This window comes from Eleutherodactylus coqui, chromosome 6 (genome assembly GCF_035609145.1).
Source record: "Eleutherodactylus coqui strain aEleCoq1 chromosome 6, aEleCoq1.hap1, whole genome shotgun sequence".
Lineage (NCBI taxonomy): Eukaryota > Metazoa > Chordata > Amphibia > Anura > Eleutherodactylidae > Eleutherodactylus > Eleutherodactylus coqui.
In genome coordinates, this window is record NC_089842.1 from 12,867,603 (window position 1) to 12,893,065 (window position 25,463).

Below are 25,463 nucleotides of genomic sequence, written 5' to 3' on the forward strand. Positions count from 1 at the left end.
CTCAGGACGCCCCCTACAGGCCACCAGCAGAGAGGAGCGTCTGACCAGACTGTTAAGAGGTCTTGGGACCAGTGGATGGGTGAGGGCACACAAGGTGACCGGGCTCAGGATGCCCCCTACAGACCACCAGTAGAGAGGAGCGTCTGACCAGACTGTTAGGAGGTGTTGGGACCAGTGCATGTGTGAGGACACAAAAGGTGACCGGGCTCAGGACGCCCCCGACAGACCATCAGTAGAGAGGAGCGCCTGACCAGACTGTTAGGACTGTTGGGACCAGTGGATCTGTGAGGGCACACAAGGTGACCGGGCTCAGGACGCCCCCTACAGACCACCTACAGTAGAGAGGAGCGTCTGACCAGACCGTTAGGAGGTGTTGGAACCAGTGGATGTGTGAGGGCACACAAGGTGACCGGGCTCAGGACGCCCCCTACAGACCACTAGAAGAGCGGAGCATCTGATCGTCCGACAAATACCAGCAGGTCCAACTGTTTCATTGTCAGCCATTCAGAGACAGGGGGCGCCATCATTACACCCCTATGTCTGTCTGAACAATTTCCATGCACTTGGTTAAAGGACATTTGGTCTCACGCCCCCATTACATGCACGGCCTTTGACACCCACCCTCGCCTCCGTTAGCAGTGATGTCGTGAACAATGAAACTAGACGCTACAGAGTGGAACCGGGTTGTCTTCAGTGATGATTCCAGGTTTAGTTTTGGCGCTGACGATGGCCGTGTTCGTGTCTGGAGACCTTGGGGTGAGCGCCTCAATCCTGCCTTTGCTGTGGAGCAACACACTACCCCCTGCTGGTGTGATGGTCTGGGGCACCATTGCATATGACAGTCGGTCATCCCTAGTTGTGCTACGAGCAGGGGCATACCTAAAGGCTCAGGAGCCCAGATGCAAAAGTTCAACTCAGGCCTTTCCCCCTAACCCGTACCCGTACCCATACCCAGACCGTGCTGCGTACAGCTGCAAGAAACATTTACATACATGATCTAACCCCTTGGCACAAACTTTCCAAACATGACTCATTTCCTGGATTACATGAAAATTTGTTTGTAGCCCCTTGGGCTATTCATGTTTTTTTGTTGCATTTTTGAACCACAAACACATAAATAACTGCATAGAATATTAAAAACCGCATGCAGATTTAAACAATACATCTTTAGAAAAACAAATGCAGGTTTTTGGTGCGTTTTTAAATTGTGTGTAATGTGTGCAATAGATATATGGGAGATACCCAGGTTATACCAGCATGGTCCATATCACTAAATACAGGGAGATCTATAACTTATCCCAGCTGTACATGTATAATTATATACATGAGATACCCAAGTTATACCAGCATGTTCCATATCACCACATACAGGGAGGTGTATAACTTATACCAGCTGGACGTATATAATTATATACAGGCAATACCCAAGTTATACCAGCATGCTCCATATCACCATATACAGGGAGGTGTATAACTTATCCCAGCTGTGCATATATAATTATATACATGAGATACCCAGGTTACACCTGCATGCCCCATATCACTATATAGATGAGATGTATAACTTATCATTATATACATGAAATACCCAAGTTATACCAGCATGTTCCATATCACCATATACAGGGAGGTGTATAACTTATACCAGCTGGACGTATATAATTATATACAGGCAATACCCAAGTTATACCAGCATGCTCCATATCACCATATACAGGGAGGTGTATAACTTATACCAGCTGTACATATATAATTATATACATGAGATACCCAGGTTATACCTGCATGGTCTATATCACTATATAGATGAGATGTATAACTTATCCCAGCTGTGCATACATAATTATATACATGAGATACCCAGGTTATACCTGCATGGTCTATATCACTATATAGATGAGATGTATAACTTATCCCAGCTGTGCATATATAATTATATACATGAGATACCCAGGTTACACCTGCATGCTCCATATTACTATATAGATGAGATGTATTACTTATCCCAGCTGTGCATATAATTATATACATGAGATACCCAGGTTATACCTGCATGGTCTATATCACTATATAGATGAAATGTATAACTTATCCCAGCTGTGCATATATAATTATATACATGAGATACCAAGGTTACACCTGCATGCTCCATATCACTATATAGATGAGATGTATAACTTATCCCAGCTGTGCATATAATTATATACATGAGATACCCAGGTTATACCAGCATGTTCCATATCACTATATACAGGAACATGTATAAGTTATACCGGCTGTACATATATAATTATATACATGAGATACCCAGGTTATACCAGCATGTTCCATATCACTATATACAGGAACATGTATAAGTTATACCGGCTGTACATATATAATTATATACATGAGATACCCAGGTTACACCTGCATGGTCTATATCACTATATACAGGAAGATGTATATAATGTACACCTGGATATCTCATGTATATAATTATATTTATTTTATATAGCTTATGCTAGGTATACATATATGTTTAGACGCAGTACGCACCTCGTTACACCACATGGGTCTCGCACCCTCTTCCGCTATCAGCCACTGCCAATCGGACCAATCACGCAGCAGGCAGTGTTCTGCTGGACTGCAGTTGTGACGAATCAGTGGAATGGAAGACCGCGCATCGGGGGAGTCTGCGGCGTGGAATTGGCCGACCCCCGTGCCGAGGTGGTAACAGTATGTGGCAACCCCTGCGACTCATAGCGGTACGCCAGTGGGTAAAAAGGACAATGACAGGTCATTGATATATTCAGAACATCCTGCCTTTGCTGTGGAGCGGCACACTGCCCCCTGCTGGTGTGATGGTCTGGGGGCCATCGCATACGACAGTCGGTCCCCCCTAGTGGTGGTACGAGGGACAATGACAGCTCAGCGATATGTTCAGGACATCCTGCAGCCACGTGTGTTCCTGTCATGGCGGCTTCCAGCAGGATAATGCTCGGCCGCACACAAGGGGGTCACAGGAGCCCCCACAACACTGTCACACTTCCGTGGCGGCCCAGTCGCCAGATTTATCACCAATAGAACATGTATGGGACCACCTGGGACGCCAACTTCACAGCCTACGAGTTTACACGATCTAGAGGCTCAGTTACAGCAAATGTGGAGCGATATGCAGCAGGATGACATACAGAACCTGTATGCCTCCATGCCTGACTGTATCACATCTTGTTTGTAAGCTGGAGGCGGCCCAACAGGATACTAGAGCCTCCATGCCTGCCTATATCACACCTTGTACCGCCTCTAGCTTGGAGATAACAGGGTACTAGAGCCTCCATGTCCGTCTGTATCACATCTTGTATCCAAGCTAGAGGCGGTACAACAGGGTAGTAGAGCCTCCATGCTCTATGTATCACATCTTGTATCCAAGCTAGAGGCGGTACAACAGGGTACTAGAGCCTCCATGCACCCCGTATCACATCTTGTATTAAAACTAGAGGTGGTACAACAGGGTACTAGAGCCTCCATGCCCCCTGTATTACATCTTGTATCCAAGCTAGAGGTGGTACAACAGGGTAGTAGAGCCTCCATGCTCTATGTATCACATCTTGTATCCAAGCTAGAGGCGGTACAACAGGGTACTAAAGCCTCCATGCCCACCGTATCACATCTTGTATCCCAGCTAGAAATGGTACAACAGGGTACTAGAGCCTCCATGCTCTATGTATCACATCTTGTATCCAAGCTAGAGGCGGTACAACAGGGTACTAGAGCCTCCCTATAAGGGGTCGGTTCTCCAAACGTACCTAAAACAACGTTTCAATCATACAGAAAAAGTTTTATCCCATCCTACAACTTCTAGGATAAGGATGCAACCAGAGGCATAACTTGAAACTTCTACGGGGGCTGTAGGTTGTCAGGACACATGGGGTCTCCAGCTCCTGTGGGGGCTGTAGGTTGTCAGGATACACGGGATCTCCAGCTCCTAGGGGGGCTGTAGGTTGTCAGGACACATGAGGTCTCCAGCTCCTATGGGGGCTGTAGGTTGTCAGGACACATGGAATCTCCAGCTTCTATGGGGGCAGTAGGTTGTCAGGACACATGGGGTCTCCAGCTCCTAGGGAGGCTGTAGGTTGTCAGGATACACGGGATCTCCAGCTCCTAGGGGGGCTGTAGGTTGTCAGGACACATGGGATCTCCAGCTCCTGTGGGGGCTGTAGGTTGTCAGGACATACAGGGTCTCCACCTCCTGTGGGGGATGTAGGTTGTCAGGACACATGGGATCTCCAGCTCCTATGGGGGCTGTAGGTTGTCAGGACACATGGGGTCTTCAGCTCCTATGGGGTCTGTAGGTTGTCAGGACACATGGGGTCTCCAGCTCCTGTGGAGGCTGTAGGTTGTCAGGACACATGGGGTCTCCTGCTCTTATGGGGGCTGTAGGTTGTCAGGACACATGGGGTCTCCAGCTCCTGTGGGGGCTGTAGGGTGTCAGGACACATGGGGTCTCCAGCTCCTGTGGGGGCTGTAGGTTGTCAGGACACATGAGGTCTCCAGCTCCTGTGGGGGCTGTAGGTTGTCAGGACACATGGGGTCTCCAGCTCCTGTGGGGGCTGTAGGTTGTCAGGACACATGGGATCTCCAGCTCCTAGGGGGGCTGTAGGTTGTCAGGACACATGGGATCTCCAGCTCCTATGGGGGCTGTAGGTTGTCAGGACACATGGGGTCTCCAGCTCCTGTGGGGGCTGTAGGTTGTCAGGACACATGGGGTCTCCAACTCCTGTAGGGGCTGTAGGTTGTCAGGACACATGGGATCTCCAGCTCCTATGGGGGCTGTAGGTTGTCAGGACACATGGGGTCTCCAGCTCCTGTGGGGTCTGTAGGTTGTCAGGACACATGGGGTCTCCAGCTCCTGTGGAGGCTGTAGGTTGTCAGGACACATGGGGTCTCCAGCTCCTATGGGGGCTGTAGGTTGTCAGGACACATGGGGTCTCCAGCTCCTGTGGGGGCTGTAGGGTGTCAGGACACATGGGGTCTCCAGCTCCTGCGGGGGCTGTAGGTTGTCAGGACACATGGGGTCTCCAGCTCCTGTGGGGGCTGTAGGTTGTCAGGACACATGGGATCTCCAGATCCTAGGGGGGCTGTAGGTTGTCAGGACACATGGGGTCTCCAGCTCCTGTGGAGGCTGTAGGTTGTCAGGACACATGGGGTCTCCAGCTCCTATGGGGTCTGTAGGTTGTCAGGACACATGGGGTCTCCAGCTCCTATGGGGACTGTAGGTTGTCAGGACACATGGGGTCTCCAGCTCCTGTGGGGGCTGTAGGTTGTCAGGACACATGGGGTCTCCAGCTGCCTCCAGCTGTGGATGGTTGGACTTGGTACACATCCATCATTCTTCCCCAGTGGATGGATGTTTTCTGACAGCTGTGCTCATCCATCATCTCCCTTGCAGCCGCTCGCCGGCCGTTCTGCGGTTCTCAGCCATTCGAGGCCCTATCAGTGTTTTCCTGTGGGCGGCTGTCACATTCCATCTTGTCCCAGTCTGATGTCGGTGGGAAGTGTGGGGTATTGTATGGAGTGGTGGCCGTATCTCCAGCTAGGGATGGGAATACAGATGTTGTGTGTGGGAAGGGAGGTGGAGGGTTCTCTGGGGTCCTGATGTGCACGTCAGCCCGTGTGCGAGCAGCTGCCATCATGGCTCATGACTACGGTATGTCTACAGATAATGAACTTCAGTCTACGTCACCAGTCTTGTGCAATGAGGTAAAACACAGAGCCCACGACAGGACTAATACCGCCACACAGCTCTCAGCACCCGCTGAACCTCATACATGACACCCCTGTACCCTGTCCTCTTCTCCGCATGTGGATGGCACAGTCCTGCACCACTTTCTTTATCCATAGGCGGTTAATAATATGTGACTGTCATAATGTCCTTATCCAGCATTAGAGAGCCCTGTGTGGCCCTATGATCTGCCGCAAGGACCTCTGTGGGCTGTGTGGCCCTATAAAACATCACATGGAGCTCTGTGGACTGTGTGGCCCTATAATACATCACATGGAGCTCTGTGGATTGTGTGGCCCTATAATACATCACATGGAGCTCTGTGGCCCTATAATGCATCATATGGAGCTCTGAGGCCTCTGTGGCCCTATAATACATCACATGGAGCTCTGTGGCCCTATAATACATCACATTAAGCTCTGTGGCCCTATAATAGATCACATGGAGCTCTGAGGCCTCTGTGGCCCTATAATTCATCACATGGAGCTCTGAGGCCTTTGTGGCCCTTTAATGCATCACATGGAGCTCTGAGGCTTCTGTGGCCCTATAATACATCACATGGAGCTCTGTGGCCCTATAATACATCACATGGAGCTCTGTGGCCTCTGTGTCCCTATAATTCATCACATGGAGCTCTGAGGCTTTTGTGGCTCTATAATACATCACATGGTGCTCTGTGTCCCTTTAATACATCACATGGAGCTCTGTGGCTCTATAATACATCACATGGAGCTCTGTGGATTGTGTGGCCCTATAATACATCACATGGAGCTCTGTGGACCTATAATACATCACATGGAGCTCTGAGGCCTCTGTGGCCCTATAATAAATCACACTGAGCTCTGTGGCCCTATAATACATCACATGGAGCTCTGTGGCTCTATAATACATCACATGGAGCTCTGTGGCCCTTTAATACATCACATAGACCTCTAAGGGCTTTGTGGCTCTATAATACATCACATAGAGCTCTGTGGCCCTATAATACATCACATGGAGCTCTGCGGCTCTATAAAACATCACATGGAGCTCTGAGGCCTTTGTGGCCCTATAATTCATCACATGGAGCTCTGAGGCCTTTGTAGCTCTATAATACATCACATGGAGCTCTGTGGCCCTTTAATACATCACATGGACCTCTAAGGGCTTTGTGGCTCTATAATACATCACATGGAGCTCAGTGGCCCTATAATACATCACATAGAGCTCTGTGGCCCTTTAATACATCACATGGAGCTCTAAGGGCTTTGTGGCTCTATAATACAGCACATAGAGCTCTGTGGCCCTATAATACATCACATGGAGCTCTGTGGCCCTATAATACATCACATGGAGCTCTGAGGCCTCTGTGGCCCTATAATACATCACATGGAGCTCTGTGGCCCTATAATACATCACATGGAGCTCTGTGGCCCTTTAATACATCACATGGAGCTCTAAGGGCTTTGTGGCTCTATAATACAGCACATAGAGCTCTGTGGCCCTATAATACATCACATAGAGCTCTGTGGCCCTATAATACATCACATGGTGCTCTGTGGCCCTTTAATACATCACATGGAGCTCTGTGGCCCTATAATACATCACATGGAGCTCTGTGGCCCTATAATACATCACATGGAGCTCTGTGGCCCTATAATACATCACATAGACCTCTAAGGGCTTTGTGGCTCTATAATACAGCACATGGAGCTCTGTGGCCCTATGATCTGTCACATAAATTGGATATTATTTCTGAAATCTTAATTTTACTGTATATTTCTGCTTTTTACAACTCTTGCCCGATCATGAAGGCAGCATCCCTCTGGTTGCTGCAACGGCAGCGCCGCTCTGGTGGCCGGGTCTTCAGCCCCCTTTTGGTAGTCTTATCTGCAGCAAACCTCTGATTTTTATTATTTTCAATAAAGTAAATAGAGCCAGTTCAACGTGCAAAAAAATCGTATTTCTTTATTTGACGTTTTCACATAAAAGCTCGAGACAAAAGATTACACTCTTTGTGTAGCGATATGCCATGGCAACTAATGCGTTTCCACCGACTTGCGGTCTTTCTCAATATTGCTCTGATTTTTATGTCTGAAGCGTCCCTCTGGTTGCCGTGTCTGCAGCGTCCCTCTGGTGGCCGTGTCTGCAGCGTCCCTCTGGTGGCCGTGTCTGCAGCGCCCCTCTGGTGGCCATGTCTGCAGAGCCTGTCTGGTTGCCGTTTCTGCAGCGCCCATCTGGTGGTCGTGTCTGCAGCGCCCGTCTGGTGGTCATGTCTGCAGCGCCCCTCTGGTGGCCGTGTCTGCAGCGCCCGTCTGGTGGTCGTGTCTGCAGCGCCCGTCTGGTGGCAGTGTCTGCAGCGCCCGTCTGGTGGCTGTGTCTGCAGCGCCCCTCTGGTGGCCGTGTATGCAGCGCCCGTCTGATGGCTGTGTCTGCAGCGCCCGTCTGGTGGTCATGTCTGCAGCGCCCCTCTGGTGGCCGTGTCTGCAGCGCCCGTCTGGTGGTCGTGTCTGCAGCGCCCGTCTGGTGGCCGTGTCTGCAGCGCCCGTCTGGTGGCTGTGTCTGCAGCGCCCCTCTGGTGGCCGTGTATGCAGCGCCCGTCTGATGGCTGTGTCTGCAGCGCCCGTCTGGTGGCTGTGTCTGCAGCGCCCCTCTGGTGGCCGTGTCTGCAGCGCCCGTCTGATGGCTGTGTCTGCAGCGCCCGTCTGATGGCTGTGTCTGCACCGCCCGTCTGATGGCTGTGTATGCAGCGCCCCTCTGTTGGCCGTGTCTGCAGCGCCCGTCAGGTGGCCGTGTCTGCAGCGCCCGTCTGATGGCTGTGTCTGCAGCGCCCGTCTGATGGCTGTGTCTGCAGCGCCCGTCTTGTGGCCGTGTCTGCAGCGCCCCTCTGGTGGCCGTGTCTGCAGCGCCCGTCTGATGGCTGTGTCTGCAGCGCCCGTCTTGTGGCCGTGTCTGCAGCGCCCCTCTGGTGGCCGTGTCTGCAGCGCCCGTCTGATGGCTGTGTCTGCAGCGCCCCTCTGGTGGCTGTGTCTGCAGCGCCCGTCTGATGGCCGTGTCTGCAGCGCCCGTCTGATGGCTGTGTCTGCAGCGCCCGTCTGATGGCTGTGTCTGCAGCGCCCGTCTGATGGCTGTGTCTGCAGCGCCCGTCTGATGGCTGTGTCTGCAGCGCCCCTCTGGTGGCCGTGTCTGCAGCGCCCGCCTGGTGGTCGTGTCTGCAGCGCCCGTCTTGTGGCTGTGTCTGCAGCGCCCGTCTTGTGGCCTTGTCTGCAGCGCCCCTCTGGTGGCCTTGTTCTGATACTCATGGTTTCCATTATATTAGAGTTACCCGTGGTTGGGGTTGCATGTATACAGCGTATATAAGGGGCGGTGTCGCCTCTTTCGGACGTGTTATGCCGCCCCTTGTCAGTTGGCTGAGGGCGCACTCACTCATTATGCTGTTTCTTGCAGTTTATTACAGAGCGCTGGTGAACTTCACTACATCTATAGAGTACACCCCGGACCTGGACAATGTCTCCTCCGATCAGTTCCGGGATTTGTCAGAAGCCATTGTGGACACGGTGAGGTTGTCCTTCAGTCGGCATCATATGTTTGTAATGGTCCATCTATTGATGTTGGTACGCTTCCATGTGGCCAGATGTCACTCAAGGTCACTAACTACACCTCGGGTTGCTGACAGCATCTGGGGTCAGTGACAGCACCTTAGGTCACTGGCAATAGCTCGGGTCACTGACAGCACCTCAGATCACTGACAGCACCTCGGGTCACTGACAGCACCTCAGATCACTGACAGCACCTCGGGTCACTGACAGCACCTCAGATCACTGACAGCACCTCGGGTCACTGACAGCACCTCAGATCACTGACAGCACCTCGGGTCACTGACAGCACCTCGAGTTACTGACAGCACCTCAGATCACTGACAGCACCTCAGATCACTGACAGCACCTCGGGTCACTGACAGCACCTCAGATCACTGACAGCACCTCAGATCACTGACAGCACCTCAGCTCACTGACAGCACCTCAGATCACTGACAGCACCTCGGGTCACTGACAGCACCTCCAGTTACTGACAGCCCCTTGAAAAGAAGGAGTCACTCTATAATAATCACTGATCATCTCTCTCTTCTTTTCTAGCTCGAGTCTGAATATTACAAAATCCCTGGAGAGCAAATGGTTAACGTTGTATATGTCAAGTGAGTGAAGAATAAACCTGCTATGTATCCATGTAGACACGTATATACAGTGCACATCCAATAACATCTATATCACATTATATAATCTATATGCTATACCTCACCAGGCGCCTACTTTACATACCACATCTCCTGGATTATATCATGTACCCTCCTCACATCTCCCGGGTTATATCTCCTGGATTATATCATGTACCCTCCTCACATCTCCCAGGTTATATCATGTACCTTGCTCACATCTCCCGGGTTATATTATGTACCCTCCTCACATCTCCCGAGCTATATCATGTACACTCCTCATATCTCCCAGAATATATCCTGTAAACTCCTCATATCTCCCAGAATATATCATGTACACTCCTCACATCTCCCAGATTATATCATGTACCCTCCTCCCATCTCCCGGATTATATCCTGTACCCTGTAACATGTCCCGGGTTATACCACGTGCACTCCTCACATCTCCCGGGTTACATCATGTGCACTCCTCACATCTTCCGCGTTATATCACGTGCACTCCTCACATCTCCCGGATTATATCACATACCCTCCTCACATCTCCCAGATTATATCATGCACCCTGCTCACATCTCCCGGGTTATATCATATACCCTCCTCACATCTCCCGAGTTATATCAGTAATTCAATATGTAATACTGATCACAGCACACACTTCACCTTCAAATATGCAGGGAAGACAGTCCTCACCAGCTGGTGCACGCTCATCAAAGATCCTGGATCCTGGATCACAATTTCAGCAGCAAAGTATGTATGAGAGCAGCACTCCAGGGGTTAAATAAAAGAATAAATCTTTATTGTGCCCACACGACGTTTCAACCCTCCATCCAAGGGTCTTTATCAAGTTCTTGATAAAGACCCTTGGATGGAGGGTTGAAACGTCGTGTGGGCACAATAAAGATTTATTCTTTTATTTAACCCCTGGAGTGCTGCTCTCATACATACTTTGCTCCCGAGTTATATCATGTACACTCCTCACATCTCCCGGGTTATATCATGTTCACTCCTCACATCTCCCGGGTTATATCATGTACCCTGCTCACATCTCCAGGGTTCTATCATGTACCCTCCTCCCATCTCCCGAATTAGATCCTGTACCCTCCTCACATTTTCCGGGATATATCACGTGCACCCCTCACTACTCCCGGTTTATATCATGTACACTCCTCACATCTCCCGGGTTATATCATGCACCCTGCTCACATCTCCCGGGTTATATCCTGTAGCCTCCTCACATCTCCCGCGTTATATCACGTGCACTCCTCACATCTCCCGGATTATATCACGTACCCTACTCACATCTCCCGGATTATATCATGCACCCTGCTCACATCTCCCGGGTTATATCATGTACCCTCCTCCCATCTCCCGGATTATATCCTGTACCCTCCTTACATCTCCTGGGTTATATCATGTGCACTCCTCACATCTCCCGGGTTATATTATGTACACTCCTCACATCTCCCGGATTATATCATGTACCCCTCACATCGCCCAGATTATATCATCTACCCTCCTCACATCTCCCGGTTTATATTATGCACCCTGCTCAGAACTCCCACGTTATATCACGTGCACTCCTCACATCTCCCAGATTATATCATGCACCCTGCTCACATCTCCCGGGTTATATCATGTACACTCCTCACATATCCCGGGTTATGTCATGTACACTCCTCACATCTCCCGGATTTTGTCATGTACCCTCCTCACATCTCCTGGATTATATCATGCAACCTGCTCACATCTCCCCGGTTATATCATGTACACTCCTCACATCTCCAGGATTATATCCTGTACCCTCCTCACATCTCCCGCGATATATCACGTGCACTCCTCACATCTCCCGGGTTATATAATGTGCACTCCTCACATCTCCCGGGTTATATCATCTACACTCCTCATATCTCCCGGGTTATGTCATGTACTCTCCTCACATCCCCAACGATTATATCATGTACACTCCTCACATCTCCTGGATTATATCATGTACACTCCTCACATATCCCAGGTTATATCATGTACACTCCTCACATCTCCCGGATTATATCATGTACCCTCCTCACATCTCACGGAGTATATCATGTACCCTCCTCACATCTCACGGAGTATATCATGTACCCTTCTCACATCTCGCGGATTATATCATGTACCCTCCTCACATCTCCCGGATTATATCCTGTACCCTCCTCACATCTCCCGCGTTATATCACGTGCACTCCTCACATCTCCCGGGTTATATCATGTGCACTCCTTACATCTCCCGGGTTATATCATGTACCCTCCTCTCATCCCCAACGATTATATCATGTACCCTCCTCACATCTCCCGGATTATATCATGTACCCTCCTCACATCTCCCGGATTAGATCCTGTACCCTTCTCACATCTCCCGGGTTATATCATGTGCACTCCTCACATCTCCCAGGTTATATCATGTACCCTCCTCTCATCCCCAACGATTATATCATGTACACTCCTCACATCTCCCGGGTTATATCATGTACCCTCCTCTCATCCCCAACGATTATATCATGTACACTCCTCACATCTCCCGGGTTATATCATGTACACTCCTCACATCTCCCAGATGATATCATGTACACTCCTCACATCTCCAGATTATATCATGTACACTGCTCACATCTCCCGTATTATATCATGTACCCTCATCACATCTCCCGGGTTATATCATGTGCACTCCTCACATCTCCTGGATTATATCGTGTACCCTCCGTACATCTCCGGGGTTATATCATGTACACTACTCACATCTCCTGGATTATATCATGTACACTCCTCACATCTCCCGGATTATATCCTGTACCCTCCTCACATCTTCCGGGTTATATCATGTACACTCCTCACATCTCCCGAGTTATATCATGTACACTGCTCACATCTCCCGGGTTATATCATGTACGCTCCTCACATCTCCCGGGTTATATCATGTACCCTCCTCACATCTCCCGAGTTATATCATGTACACTGCTCACATCTCCCGGGTTATATCATGTACGCTCCTCACATCTCCCGGGTTATATCATATACGCTCCTCACATCTCCCAGGTTATATCATGTACCCTCCTCACATCTCCCGAGTTATATCATGTACACTGCTCACATCTTCCGGGTTATATCATGTACGCTCCTCACATCTCCCGGGTTATATCATGTACCCTCCTCACATCTCCCGGGTTATATCATGTACCCTCCTCACATCTCCCGGGTTATATCATGTACGCTCCTCACATCTCCCGCGTTATATCACGTGCACTCCTCACATCTCCCGGGTTACATCATGTACCCTCCTCTCATCCCCAACGATTATATCATGTACACTCCTCACATCTCCCGGGTTATATCATGTACCCTCCTCACATCTCCCAGATGATATCATGTACACTCCTCACATCTCCCAGATTATATCATGTACACTGCTCACATCTCCCGTATTATATCATGTACCCTCATCACATCTCCCGGGTTATATCATGTGCACTCCTCACATCTCCTGGATTATATCATGTACACTCCTCACATCTCCCGAGTTATATCATGTACCCTCCTCACATCTCCCGGGTTATATCATGTACACTCCTCACATCTCCCGAGTTATATCATGTACACTGCTCACATCTCCCGGGTTATATCATGTACGCTCCTCACATCTCCCGGGTTATATCATGTACGCTCCTCACATCTCCCGGGTTATATCATGTACCCTCCTCACATCTCCCGAGTTATATCATGTACACTGCTCACATCTTCCGGGTTATATCATGTACGCTCCTCACATCTCCCGGGTTATATCATGTACCCTCCTCACATCTCCCGGGTTATATCATGTACCCTCCTCACATCTCCCGGGTTATATCATGTACGCTCCTCACATCTCCCGCATTATATCACGTGCACTCCTCACATCTCCCGGGTTATATCATGTACACTCCTCACATCTCCCCGGTTATATCACGTGCACTCCTCACATCTCCCGGGTTATATCATGTACAGTGCTCACATCTCCCGGGTTATATCATGTACGCTCCTCACATCTCCCGGGTTATATCATGTACCCTCCTCACATCTCCCGCATTATATAACGTGCACTCCTCACATCTCCCGGGTTATATCATGTACACTCCTCACATCTCCCGGGTTATATCATGTACACTCCTCACATCTCCTGGGTTATATCATCTACACTCCTCACATCTCCCGGGTTATATCATCTACACTCCTCACATCTCCCGGGTTATATGATGTACACTCCTCACATCTCCCGGGTTATATCATGTACCCTCTTCACATCTCCCGGGTTATATCATGTACGCTCCTCACATCTCCCGGGTTATATCACGTACGCTCCTCACATCTCCCCGGTTATATCATGTACACTCCTCACATCTCCCGGGTTATATCATGTACACTCCTCACATCTCCCGGGTTATATCATGTACACTCCTCACATCTCCCGGGTTATATCACGTGCACTCCTCACATCTCCCGGGTTATATCACGTACACTCCTCACATCTCCCGGGTTATATCATGTACCCTCTTCACATCTCCCGCGTTATATCATGTACGCTCCTCACATCTCCAGGGTTATATCACGTACGCTCCTCACATCTCCTGGGTGATATCATGTATGCTCCTCACATGACATATAATCCCTGTCATTGTGGCCCTTCTTCTCCACAGGATCATTGACGGCTCTGTGTTTGTGGAATTGGATGTGGGATCGGAGGGTAACGCCAACGATGCTCAGATCCGCCAGGTGTTGTACTCTGTCATTGCCAGCGGCTCTATCGCCAATTATGTCACTTCCACTGAGGGTTTCCAGTTCCGGCATCTCGGAGCTGGTAAGTGTTTTACATGTGTGGAGTACGTATATTTACAGCGTATATCCAGGTCATATCAGGCATACTGTATACACCAATACCTGTGTGCGGACCCTTCAGGGGTGTCTTTTAATGTTGGTATATCTTGTATAGGACTGACTGATCTGGGGCTGCAGCCACATTCACATGTACAATTTTATAAGGCCATTTCTGACTCCTCCATCCCACCCCTGCTAGCTGCTATACTATAGTATGCTGTACTGTACTATATATCGGTCTAGCTCTATACTATACTCGTATATGTATGTCTCTCCCAATGCTGTACTATATGTTTGTCTCATTCTATACTATATACTATATGTCTGTCTCCCCACTGCAATACTATTTTATACTATACTATACTGTATCCCCCAATGCTATACTATACCATATATGTCTCCCTCCCCTATAGTATGCTATATGTCTGTCTGCTCCTAAACATATTATACTATACTACTCATAACTCTACTATACTATGCTAAACGTCCGTCTCCCACAGTACTATACTATAAGTCTGTCTCCCTCACTGCTGCTGTACACTACACTATATGTCCGTCTCCCTTTCTTTCCGTCTATGAATCCTGAACTCTTCTCTCTTTGTAGCACAAACCCCTCCCTCTGCGGCTGGGGTGGAAATACCGGGTAAGGTTCTTGCGTGGTGCTGTGATCTGACCAGAAACCTCCCTGGATCTTCCTCATTCCCTGTCTTTCCCTACATCTTCCTCCTTCCCTGCCTCTACCTGCTTCCCTTCCTCTCCTTCCTTCCCTTCCACCTTTCCTGCCTTTTCTATGTTTGCTGCCTCTTCCACCTTCGCTTCCTCTTCCTCCTTCACTCCCCCTTCCCTGCATCTTCCTCCTTCCCTTTCTCTCCCTCCTTCCCTTCCACCTTTCCTGCCTTTTCTACCCTCACTGTCTCTTCCACTTTCTCTGCCTCTTCCACCTTCCTGCCTCTTCCACCTTCCTGCCTCTTCCATATTTCCTGCCTCTTCTACCTTTCCTGCCTCTTCTACCTTTCCTGCCTCTTCTACCTTTCCTGCTTCTTCTACCTTTCCTGCTTCTTCTACCTTTCCTGCTTCTTCTACCTTTCCTGCCTCTTCTACCTTTCCTGCCTTTTCTACCTTTCCTGCCTCTTCTACCTTCGCTACCTCTTGTACCTTCGCTGCCTCTTCTACCTTCGCTGCCTCTACCTGCTTCGCTGTCCCTTCCTCCTTTGCTACCCCTTGCCTTTTCTACCCTCGCTGCCTCTCCCCTCTACCCTGTATCTCCCTCCTTCCCTTCCACCTTTCCTGCCTCTTCTACCTTCGCTGCCTCTTCTACCTTCGCTGCCTCTTCTACCTTCGCTGTCCCTTCCTGCTTTGCTACCTCTTCCTCCCTCGCTGCCTCTCCCCTCTTCCTTGCATCTTCCTCCTTCCCTTCCTCTACCTGCTTCCCTTCTACCTTTTCTGCCTTTTCCTCCTTCGCTGCCGCTTCCTCCTTCTCTCCCTCTTCTTCCTTCTCTGCCTCTTCCTCCTTCTCTGCCTATTCCTCCTTCGCTGCCTCTTCCTCCTTCTCTGCCTATTCTTCCTTCGCTGCCTCTTCTTCACTGCATCTTCTTTCCTAAGATTCTGAAAGACTTTTTGCTTTAATGTATTGTATAAGCTAAAAGCATGAGGGCCTTAACCGCGTGCTGTAAGCGGCCCCTCCGTTCTCCGGTATAGCTAGTTTTAATCCTGCATGATGAAAAGTTTTGCTACTTTCTATTCTGCATTATATTCCAATTTCTCACTATTTTCAAGCTCTGTGCTTTGTGTCAGTGAATTGGAACATACTTGTTTATATCCTGTAACATCCTATCTTGGTCTACGTGACCTAAATGGATTGTCTAGGAATATAGAGATGGAGATACATGATAGATCTGAGCATGTGCTGTGCGGCACCTGAATAATATGACATGGCATGCTAACATTCCGGCTCTGAAAGCCTTTCTTGAGGTCCTTTGTGAGTTATATCCGCATGTCTTCTCTCCGTAGTCACCCCTTCACCACGTGCCTGCTACACCAATGAGTTCACCTGTAATAACGGCGAGTGCGTCCCCTTGGAATATCGCTGCGATCGGCGCCACGACTGTCGGGACATGTCTGATGAGCAGGGATGTGGTGAGTAAAGTCCAACCCCACTCTCATCTGGTGCCACAGTTTGCCCTGTGCCATGTTGGGGCAGTGATATAACCCCAATTCCAAAAAAATGGAATGCTGTGTAAGATATCAAAAAAGTTGGGCCAGGGCCATGTCTACCATTGTGTAGCCCCCCTATTCCTAGACTGTATTATTGTGATGGCCGTCCAGATTGCCCGAAGGCCTCTGATGAGAACATGTGCGGTAGAAGACTGAACGCTAAACCGATCATCAAGGAGAACTTCACCTTCTTTTGCATACAAAGAACTGACATTTAGGCGAGGGCGGCGACATGTGGCGTAACATAAAGTCTCAAAATAGTCACACAACCCAAAAAAATGTGTATGACTTGCTGTCGCCTGACTGTTTCCGAGGTGCAATTTAACTGTGAGATGACAGCCAAGTCATTGTCACATGGGACTTACAGTACATTGATGTCTATGGTGGAGAGGTCACATGGGACTTACAGTACATTGATGTCTATGGTGGAGAGGTCACATGGGACTTACAGTACATTGATGTCTATGGTGGAGAGGTCACATGGGACATACAGTACATTGATGTCTATGGTGGAGAGGTCACATGGGACTTACAGTACATTGATGTCTATGGTGGAGAGGTCACATACGACTTACAGTACATTGATGTCTATGGTGGAGAGGTCACATGGGACTTACAGTACATTGATGTCTATGGTGGAGAGGTCACATGGGACTTACAGTACATTGATGTCTATGGTGGAGAGGTCACATACGACTTACAGTACATTGATGTCTATGGTGGAGAGGTCACATACGACTTACAGTACATTGATGTCTATGGTGGAGAGGTCACATGGGACTTACAGTACATTGATGTCTATGGTGGAGAGGTCACACAGGACTTACAGTACATTGATGTCTATGGTGGAGAGGTCACACAGGACTTACAGTACATTGATGTCTATAGTGGAGAGGTCACACAGGACTTACAGTACATTGATGTCTATGGTGGAGAGGTCACACAGGACTTACAGTACATTGATGTCTATAGTGGAGAGGTCACACAGGACTTACAGTACATTGATGTCTATGGTGGAGAGGTCACACAGGACTTACAGTACATTGATGTCTATGGTGGAGAGGTCACATGCGACTTACAGTACATTGATGTCTATGGTGGAGAGGTCACATGGGACTTACAGTACATTGATGTCTATGGTGGACAGGTCTCATGGGACTTACAGTACATTGATGTCTATGGTGGAGAGGTCACATGCGACTTACAGTACATTGATGTCTATGGTGGAGAGGTCACATGGGACTTACAGTACATTGATGTCTATGGTGGACAGGTCTCATGGGACTTACAGTACATTGATGTCTATAGTGGAGAGGTCACATGTGACTTACAGTACATTGATGTCTATGGTGGAGAGGTCACATGCGACTTACGATCTGTAACCAAAATCCAACTGATCAGGATTCTCTGCGACTGTCATGTGGCAGCCGCATTGGGTCGCAGGTTGCAACACGACCCCATTGACGATCATTAGATGTGATATTGCAGTGCCCTGCAACAGTAGCCCTATCCTAATACTGCCGCTGCCGTAAACGTGGCCTGCGTGGCTCTGCACACCAGTAATACTGACTTATAAGAAGGCACATTTGTAGTAGCGGCTGTGACTGATGTGAGTTCCCAGCGGCTCCATCACACATCACTAGATGAAAGGTTCCCTGCAGGAGCTCCATGTGCAGAGAATAACTTGGCCGGGGCGGTTGTGCTTTACTAATCACGCGGCTCCTTCATTTTAGTGATCAACAGCGGGGCCCGGAGGTCAGACACGTCCCAGTAATATCCTACTTCTGCAGTGAGGAAATTTGCAGTTGTGCATGTTCTCATATCAGCTTGTCCTGTTTTATTTTAATATCTCCCTCCCCTTCCCCTCCGCTGTCTACGCACTGTAATGCTTTACCTCTGCTCTGAGCGGATAGCACCCCCACTGCCTTATATCCAACGTCTAATACACATTTTCTTATCCAGAAACCCCGGAACCTGATATCACCAGTCCTCCCGTCACCACAAGACCTATTATTACAAGGCGACCAAGCAGCCCCCCTCCTCCCATCATTTATACAAGACCCCCACCTGTTGCCACCACGCCATTCAAGCCCATTACAGCCAAGCTACCAATAGATGGTCCCCGCCTTTGTCGGAGAGAAGAAGCTCGATGCCCGAATGGACAGTGTATTCCTAGAGAGTATCTGTGTGATGGAGAACGGGACTGTAAGGACGGCAGCGATGAGATCAACTGCGGTGAGATTGTCAAGTTTACTTCTCTCAGGTGTCTTTTCATTGATTTTACAAGAGAGCATCCCCGGGCAATAATACTACACCGCAATACTACACACTGTTATCTGACTGAATGGGGGGACCAATCCGGGGGAGAAATAGTACACTGTAATACTACACTGCAGTGTTACCTGATTCACACGACCATCCCTGGGCAATAATACTACACCGCAATACTGCACACTGTTATCTGACTGAATAAGAGACCAATCCAGGGGAGAAATAGTACACTGTAATACTACACTGCAGTGTTACCTGATGCACACGACCATCCCTGGGGAATAATACTACACCGCAATACTGCACACTGTTATCTGACTGAATAAGGGACCAATCCGGGGGAGAAATAGTACACTGTAATACTACACTGCAGTGTTACCTGACTGCACACGACCATCCCTGGGGAATAATACTACACCGCAATACTGCACACTGTTATCTGACTGAATAAGGGACCAATCCAGGGGAGAAATAGTACACTGTAATACTACACTGCAGTGTTACCTGACTGCACACGACCATCCCTGGGGAATAATACTACACCGCAATACTACACACTGTTATCTGACTGAATGGGGGGACCAATCCGGGGAAGAAATAGTACACTGTAATACTACACTGCAGTGTTATCTGACTGCACACAACCATCCCTGGGGAATAATATAGGACTGGTAGCATAACATAGTAACATAGTATGTAAGGCTGAAAAAATACACATGTCCATCCAGTTCAGCCTATTTTCCTGCAAATTTGATCCAGAAAAAGGCAAAAAAAACCAATGAGGTAGAACCCGACTAAAACCCCCTAAGTCCTTCTCCCTGTCAGTGTTCCCCAGTGGTTTCCCATTTAGTGTGTCATGGTGACATGGATTTCCTCTGCCCATGTGCAGAACCTTACATTTATCAGTGTTGGGCCACTCTCACACATGCGTTCGATTAAATGCTGCTTCAAAACCGCGGCATTTTACCGCAATTTCGAGTCACATTTTTGAACGCATGGTACAGCGTTTGACAGCACCTTTTAACACATTCCATCATTGTGATGGGTGATGGGCGCGTTAAAAATTGCAAAAATGCAGAAAAATAGGGCAGGCAGCGCTCAAAATTCCCAGCATTAGAAATGCCGCGTTCGGGCGCTGGTCTGCAAGGCCCATTAAAATCAATTGCGGCGTTGTGCTGTGGCTAGTGCGGCACTCGGAATGGCGTGCTAATCGTGGTAAAATTATCTGATTGTACTGGAGACCATCCCTGGTGAATAATACTACACCATAATACTACACCGTACTGTTATCTGACTGTACTGGAGACCATCCCTGGTCAATAATACTACACCATAATACTACACCGTTCTATTATCTGACTGTACTGGAGCCCATCCCTGGTGAATAATACTACACCATAATACTACACCGTACTGTTATCTGACTGTACTGGAGACCATCCCTGGTGAATAATACTACACTGCAATACTACACCGCTCTATTATCTGACTGTACTGGAGCCCATCCCTGGTGAATAATACTACACCATAATACTACACCGTACTGTTATCTGACTGTACTGGAGACCATCCCTGGTGAATAATACTACACTGCAATACTACACCGTTCTATTATCTGACTGTACTGGAGCCCATCCCTGGTCAATAATACTACACCATAATACTACACCGTACTGTTATCTGACTGTACTGGAGACCATCCCTGGTGAATAACACTACACCATAATACTACACCATACTGTTATCTGACTGTACTGGAGACCATCCCTGGTAAATAATACTACACCGTACTGTTATCTGACTGTACTGGAGACCATCCCTGGTGAATAACACTACACCATAATACTACACCGTACTGTTATCTGACTGTACTGGAGACCATCCCTGGTGAATAATACTACACTGCAATACTACACCGTTCTATTATCTGACTGTACTGGAGCCCATCCCTGGTCAATAATACTACACCATAATACTACGCCGTACTGTTATCTGACTGTACTGGAGACCATCCCTGGTGAATAACACTACACCATAATACTACACCGTACTGTTATCTGACTGTACTCAAGACCATCCCTGGTGAATAATACTACACTGCAATACTACACCGTACTGTTATCTGACTGTACTGGAGACCATCCCTGGTGAATAATACTACACCATAATACTACACCGTACTGTTATCTGACTGTACTGGAGACCATCCCTGGTGAATAATACTACACTGCAATACTACACCGTTCTATTATCTGACTGTACTGGAGCCCATCCCTGGTGAATAACACTACACCATAATACTACACCGTACTGTTATCTGACTGTACTGGAGACCATCCCTGGTGAATAATACTACACTGCAATACTACACCGTACTGTTATCTGACTGTACTCAAGACCATCCCTGGTGAATAATACTACACTGCAATACTACACCGTACTGTTATCTGACTGTACTGGAGACCATCCCTGGTGCATAATACTACACAGATCCTAACCTTTCTTCTCCGTCTTCTACCCAGGAACCCCGTCTCCCTGTGAGCCCAATGAATTCAAATGTAAGAACGGCCGTTGCACCTTGAAGCTCTGGCGGTGTGATGGCGACAATGACTGCGGAGACGGTTCTGACGAAACAAACTGCCGTAAGTACATCCTATGGAGCTGTGCGGTTCACAATCCCAGCTCAGCGTAGAGAGGGTGACCGGCTATGTAAGTGCGGCCCGCTCCCTGCTCTCACTATATACTGTTGTCTTGTGTGACTGTGGTGGATATTGGGATTGTACTAATTATAATGTATAATATTAACCCTTCGTATCTTGTGCAGCCACCAAAGGGCCGAGTGACATGTGCGCCCCCGATCAGTTCATCTGTGTTCAGTCTCGGACCTGTATCCCGGCCAGTTATCAGTGTGACGAGGAAGCCGACTGCCCCGACCGCTCAGATGAGATCGGCTGCAGTAAGTTACAGTCTCACTCCTGGTTCACCTGACGGAAGTCGCAGAATAACGCTAAGGGCTCGTTCCTCGCAAGCAGATTTGTGCAGCATATTACGCAGTGAATAGAACCCACTGATTTACATGTCTTCATTCACTTGTGCATATCTTTTCACGCAATGTTCAATCGCACAAAAAAAAAATGCAGTATGTCCCGTTTTGGTCCGTATTCACTGAGTATTCGCACTGCAAGTCAATAGGACCTTCTGTGTATTCTTGTAGGCGTAAACACGGAGCGTATTTACGTGGACAAAAACTTGCAGGAACGGCTGAAATATGCAGCAATTGTGATTTTTGGGTCTTCCTTAAACCTACATGAGTTTACCAGTGCTCTGCTTGCCCTCAGGCCCACCCCAGGTGATTACACCCCCCGAGGAGAGCATCATGGCTTCCCGAGGAGATACCGTACGCTTTACTTGTGTGGCCATTGGCATCCCAACACCCATCATAACCTGGAGACTAAACTGGGGCCACATCCCCACCAGCGGCAGGTACGAGCCTACCCTTATATGAGAGTTATCGATACATGGCGAGTGCGAGGATAATTTGTGGGTGGTTTCCTCTGCCTTACCCCCAGAGTGTCGATGAGCAGCGAGAACGGACACGGCACGCTCATCATTCGAGATGTAAAGGAAGCGGATCAAGGTGCTTACACATGTGAAGCCATCAATGCCAAGGGCATGGTGTTTGGAATCCCTGATGGTGTCCTGTCCTTGAAGCCGTCTCGAGGTAATGTCTGAGAATGGTACAAGAAGCTGAAGCTAGAAGTTGGGACTAGGGTAACGAGAGCGGAAATACCAACCCCACTTCTGAACTGCAAACAGATTGACATAATTCTTGCACAGCACATTGTTCCGTTATACCACCTCAACCTTTATTTATCAAGTCCCGCATTTTGTGTCTCCTCACAGTAATAGTGCCCCTTAGTGGCCCTTTCACAATAATAGTGCCCCTCAGTGCTCCTCTTATAATAATAGTGCTTCTTAGTGTTCCCCTCAGAGTAATAGTGCCCGTTAGTTCCCCTATCACAGTAATGGTGCTTCTGCCTGCCCGTTTCATAATAACAATACTCCAGTATGCCCCCACTCAGTAACAGTGCCCCTACAAGTGCCCCTCACATGCCCCTTTTATGCAGTAAAATGAATATTGTACTCATCTCTCTTGCTGCTCGCTCCAATCCACACCACTACTGTTCCCAGCTCACTTCTGGGTTAGCGAGATCACATGATTGCTGTGACCAATCACTGGCCTTAGTGATTGGCTGCAGCGATCATGTGATTTCGCTACTCAGAAATGTGTGTAGAAACCATAATATTGGTGTGGGTTGGAGCAGGAAGCAAAGGAGGCGAGTATACAAAACTCTAGAACTGTCCAGCCAAAACCAAGATGGTTGGGAGACATCACCCATTGACCCTAACTTACTAAGGTTCTACACAACCTTAGTATTGGATTTCTTGTTTTCTAGGTCCCTGCCCTGAAGACAACTTCCACGTGGAAGCCACCTCCAAGTGCATTCCTTGCTTTTGCTTTGGTGTTGCTAAGGTTTGCTATCAAACAGGTCGTTACCGAAACCAGATAAGACTCCGATTTGATATTGAAGATGACTTTAAAGGTGAGTCCCAATGGTTTCCATCCGAAAGCCTCTCATATTCTGAGCACCGTTATGGTTGGGGTCTTCTAGAGAAGCATTGGCTGCTCATAGTCCGTTTGCCTGATGGAGCTTTCATGTAGGATTTGCTGCCTCTCGGCGTCACTCATTGCTTATTTATCATCATTGTAGGAGTGAACGTCACCTCTCCCCAGGGATTTCCTCCATTATCCTCCAATCAGCTCCAAATTGACACAAATGTGGAAGAATTCCAGCTGGTCGACCTGTCTCGGAGATTTCTGAGTCATGACTCTTTCTGGACGCTGCCTTCACAGTTCTTGGGGAACAAGGTAGATACACAGAGCTTCATGGATGCCGTCATTGAGTTCCGGCTGGTATCTTATGATCTTGCATCTCATTCCAGGTGGACTCGTATGGAGGTTCGATCCGTTATAAGGTTCGTTACGGCCTGACAAGAGGTCAGTCAGAGCCTGTGAGAAAGCCGGATGTGGTTCTTATAGGAAATGGGCAAAAACTTATCTATCGAGTCCAGTCCTCAACCCAGCCAACCAGTGTGAACCAGCGAGTGGTCCAATTCACAGAGGTGAGCTTCTAGCCAAATAGAAAGACCAGACTGCACTTGTGAGTCCTTGAGTCCAGTCTTCAAGACTCCCGCCTTCAGTTTCTGGTACAGGAAGTAGCTGCCTAGTGACTATTGCCAGTCATATAAGCTTCTTCTCTTGTCCGGCTACTCCAGTTCTTCCCTGGCGTCAATCATATTGAGAGGACCCCCGCCCTGACATCCCCTTCATACTGCTTGTAGCATGTTAGACAGGATCTGATGTCTATGGGTATAAGCGAGATGAAAAACGTTATAGAGAACCTGTAGGCACCTTTTCGTAGTCATCTCTGAGAGTCGCATAACATAGTGACAGTCAATGTAATTGTAGTGATATGTCTGCTTTATGTATCTGTGCAGTACTTTGGGAGAAATTTACATTTTATCAGTAGCAGCACATAGGTAGAGGACTACAGGAAGTAGTCCTGAATATTCATAAGGGGCAGGCTAGCCCCACCTAACCACCCTCTAGCCACCAAATGATTATTGTACATAGAGAGACAGCTGCCAATCAATGATTGGAGGACAGGGTGGGTGTGGCTAGCCTGCAGCTCATGAATATTGAGGACTAGTAGTCTGTTCGGCTGCTACTAATAAGGTGCAATTTTCTGCAAAATACTGCAGAGATAAATACACTAGACATATCACTGTAATTATTGTATCTGCCACTACCATGTACTGCTGTCAGTAAGGGCTGCAAAAACATGGTGACAGATGCCCTTTAATTCTATGTAGTTGGGTATATGCTGTAATTGCTGATGTTTATTGCATAACTACTAAGGTGGGCCATGCAAATGTTTGGTCTGGTTGATGTTACAGTCACTGTTGTGGCCCTCGTGGACACTGTGTGAGCAGTTTCAATCCAAGCCACGTTAGCCATTCTGAAACTTCACATAGCCAGTCACTGTGCTTAGCGGACATGGGCATTTGATGGACGAATGG

At 48.3% G+C, this 25,463-nt stretch overlaps 1 protein-coding gene across 12 annotated transcripts in view; it reads left to right on the forward strand.

Annotated features, from left to right (window-relative positions):
* The window catches only part of HSPG2 (heparan sulfate proteoglycan 2), a 162,142-nt gene that overhangs the window by 63,467 nt on the left and 73,212 nt on the right, over window positions 1-25,463 (forward strand). For 11 of the 12 annotated variants that reach the window (XM_066606258.1, XM_066606250.1, XM_066606251.1 and 8 more), the window contains 13 exons: window positions 9,191-9,300; window positions 9,880-9,938; window positions 14,660-14,820; window positions 15,442-15,480; window positions 16,848-16,973; window positions 19,014-19,286; window positions 21,845-21,964; window positions 22,147-22,278; window positions 22,661-22,805; window positions 22,892-23,043; window positions 23,780-23,926; window positions 24,095-24,252; window positions 24,327-24,506. In XM_066606258.1, coding sequence (XP_066462355.1) covers window positions 9,191-9,300; window positions 9,880-9,938; window positions 14,660-14,820; window positions 15,442-15,480; window positions 16,848-16,973; window positions 19,014-19,286; window positions 21,845-21,964; window positions 22,147-22,278; window positions 22,661-22,805; window positions 22,892-23,043; window positions 23,780-23,926; window positions 24,095-24,252; window positions 24,327-24,506 — 1,802 coding nt within the window. The remainder of the gene's footprint in view (window positions 1-9,190; window positions 9,301-9,879; window positions 9,939-14,659; window positions 14,821-15,441; window positions 15,481-16,847; window positions 16,974-19,013; window positions 19,287-21,844; window positions 21,965-22,146; window positions 22,279-22,660; window positions 22,806-22,891; window positions 23,044-23,779; window positions 23,927-24,094; window positions 24,253-24,326; window positions 24,507-25,463) is intronic. The other variant, XM_066606252.1, reaches the window with a different exon arrangement.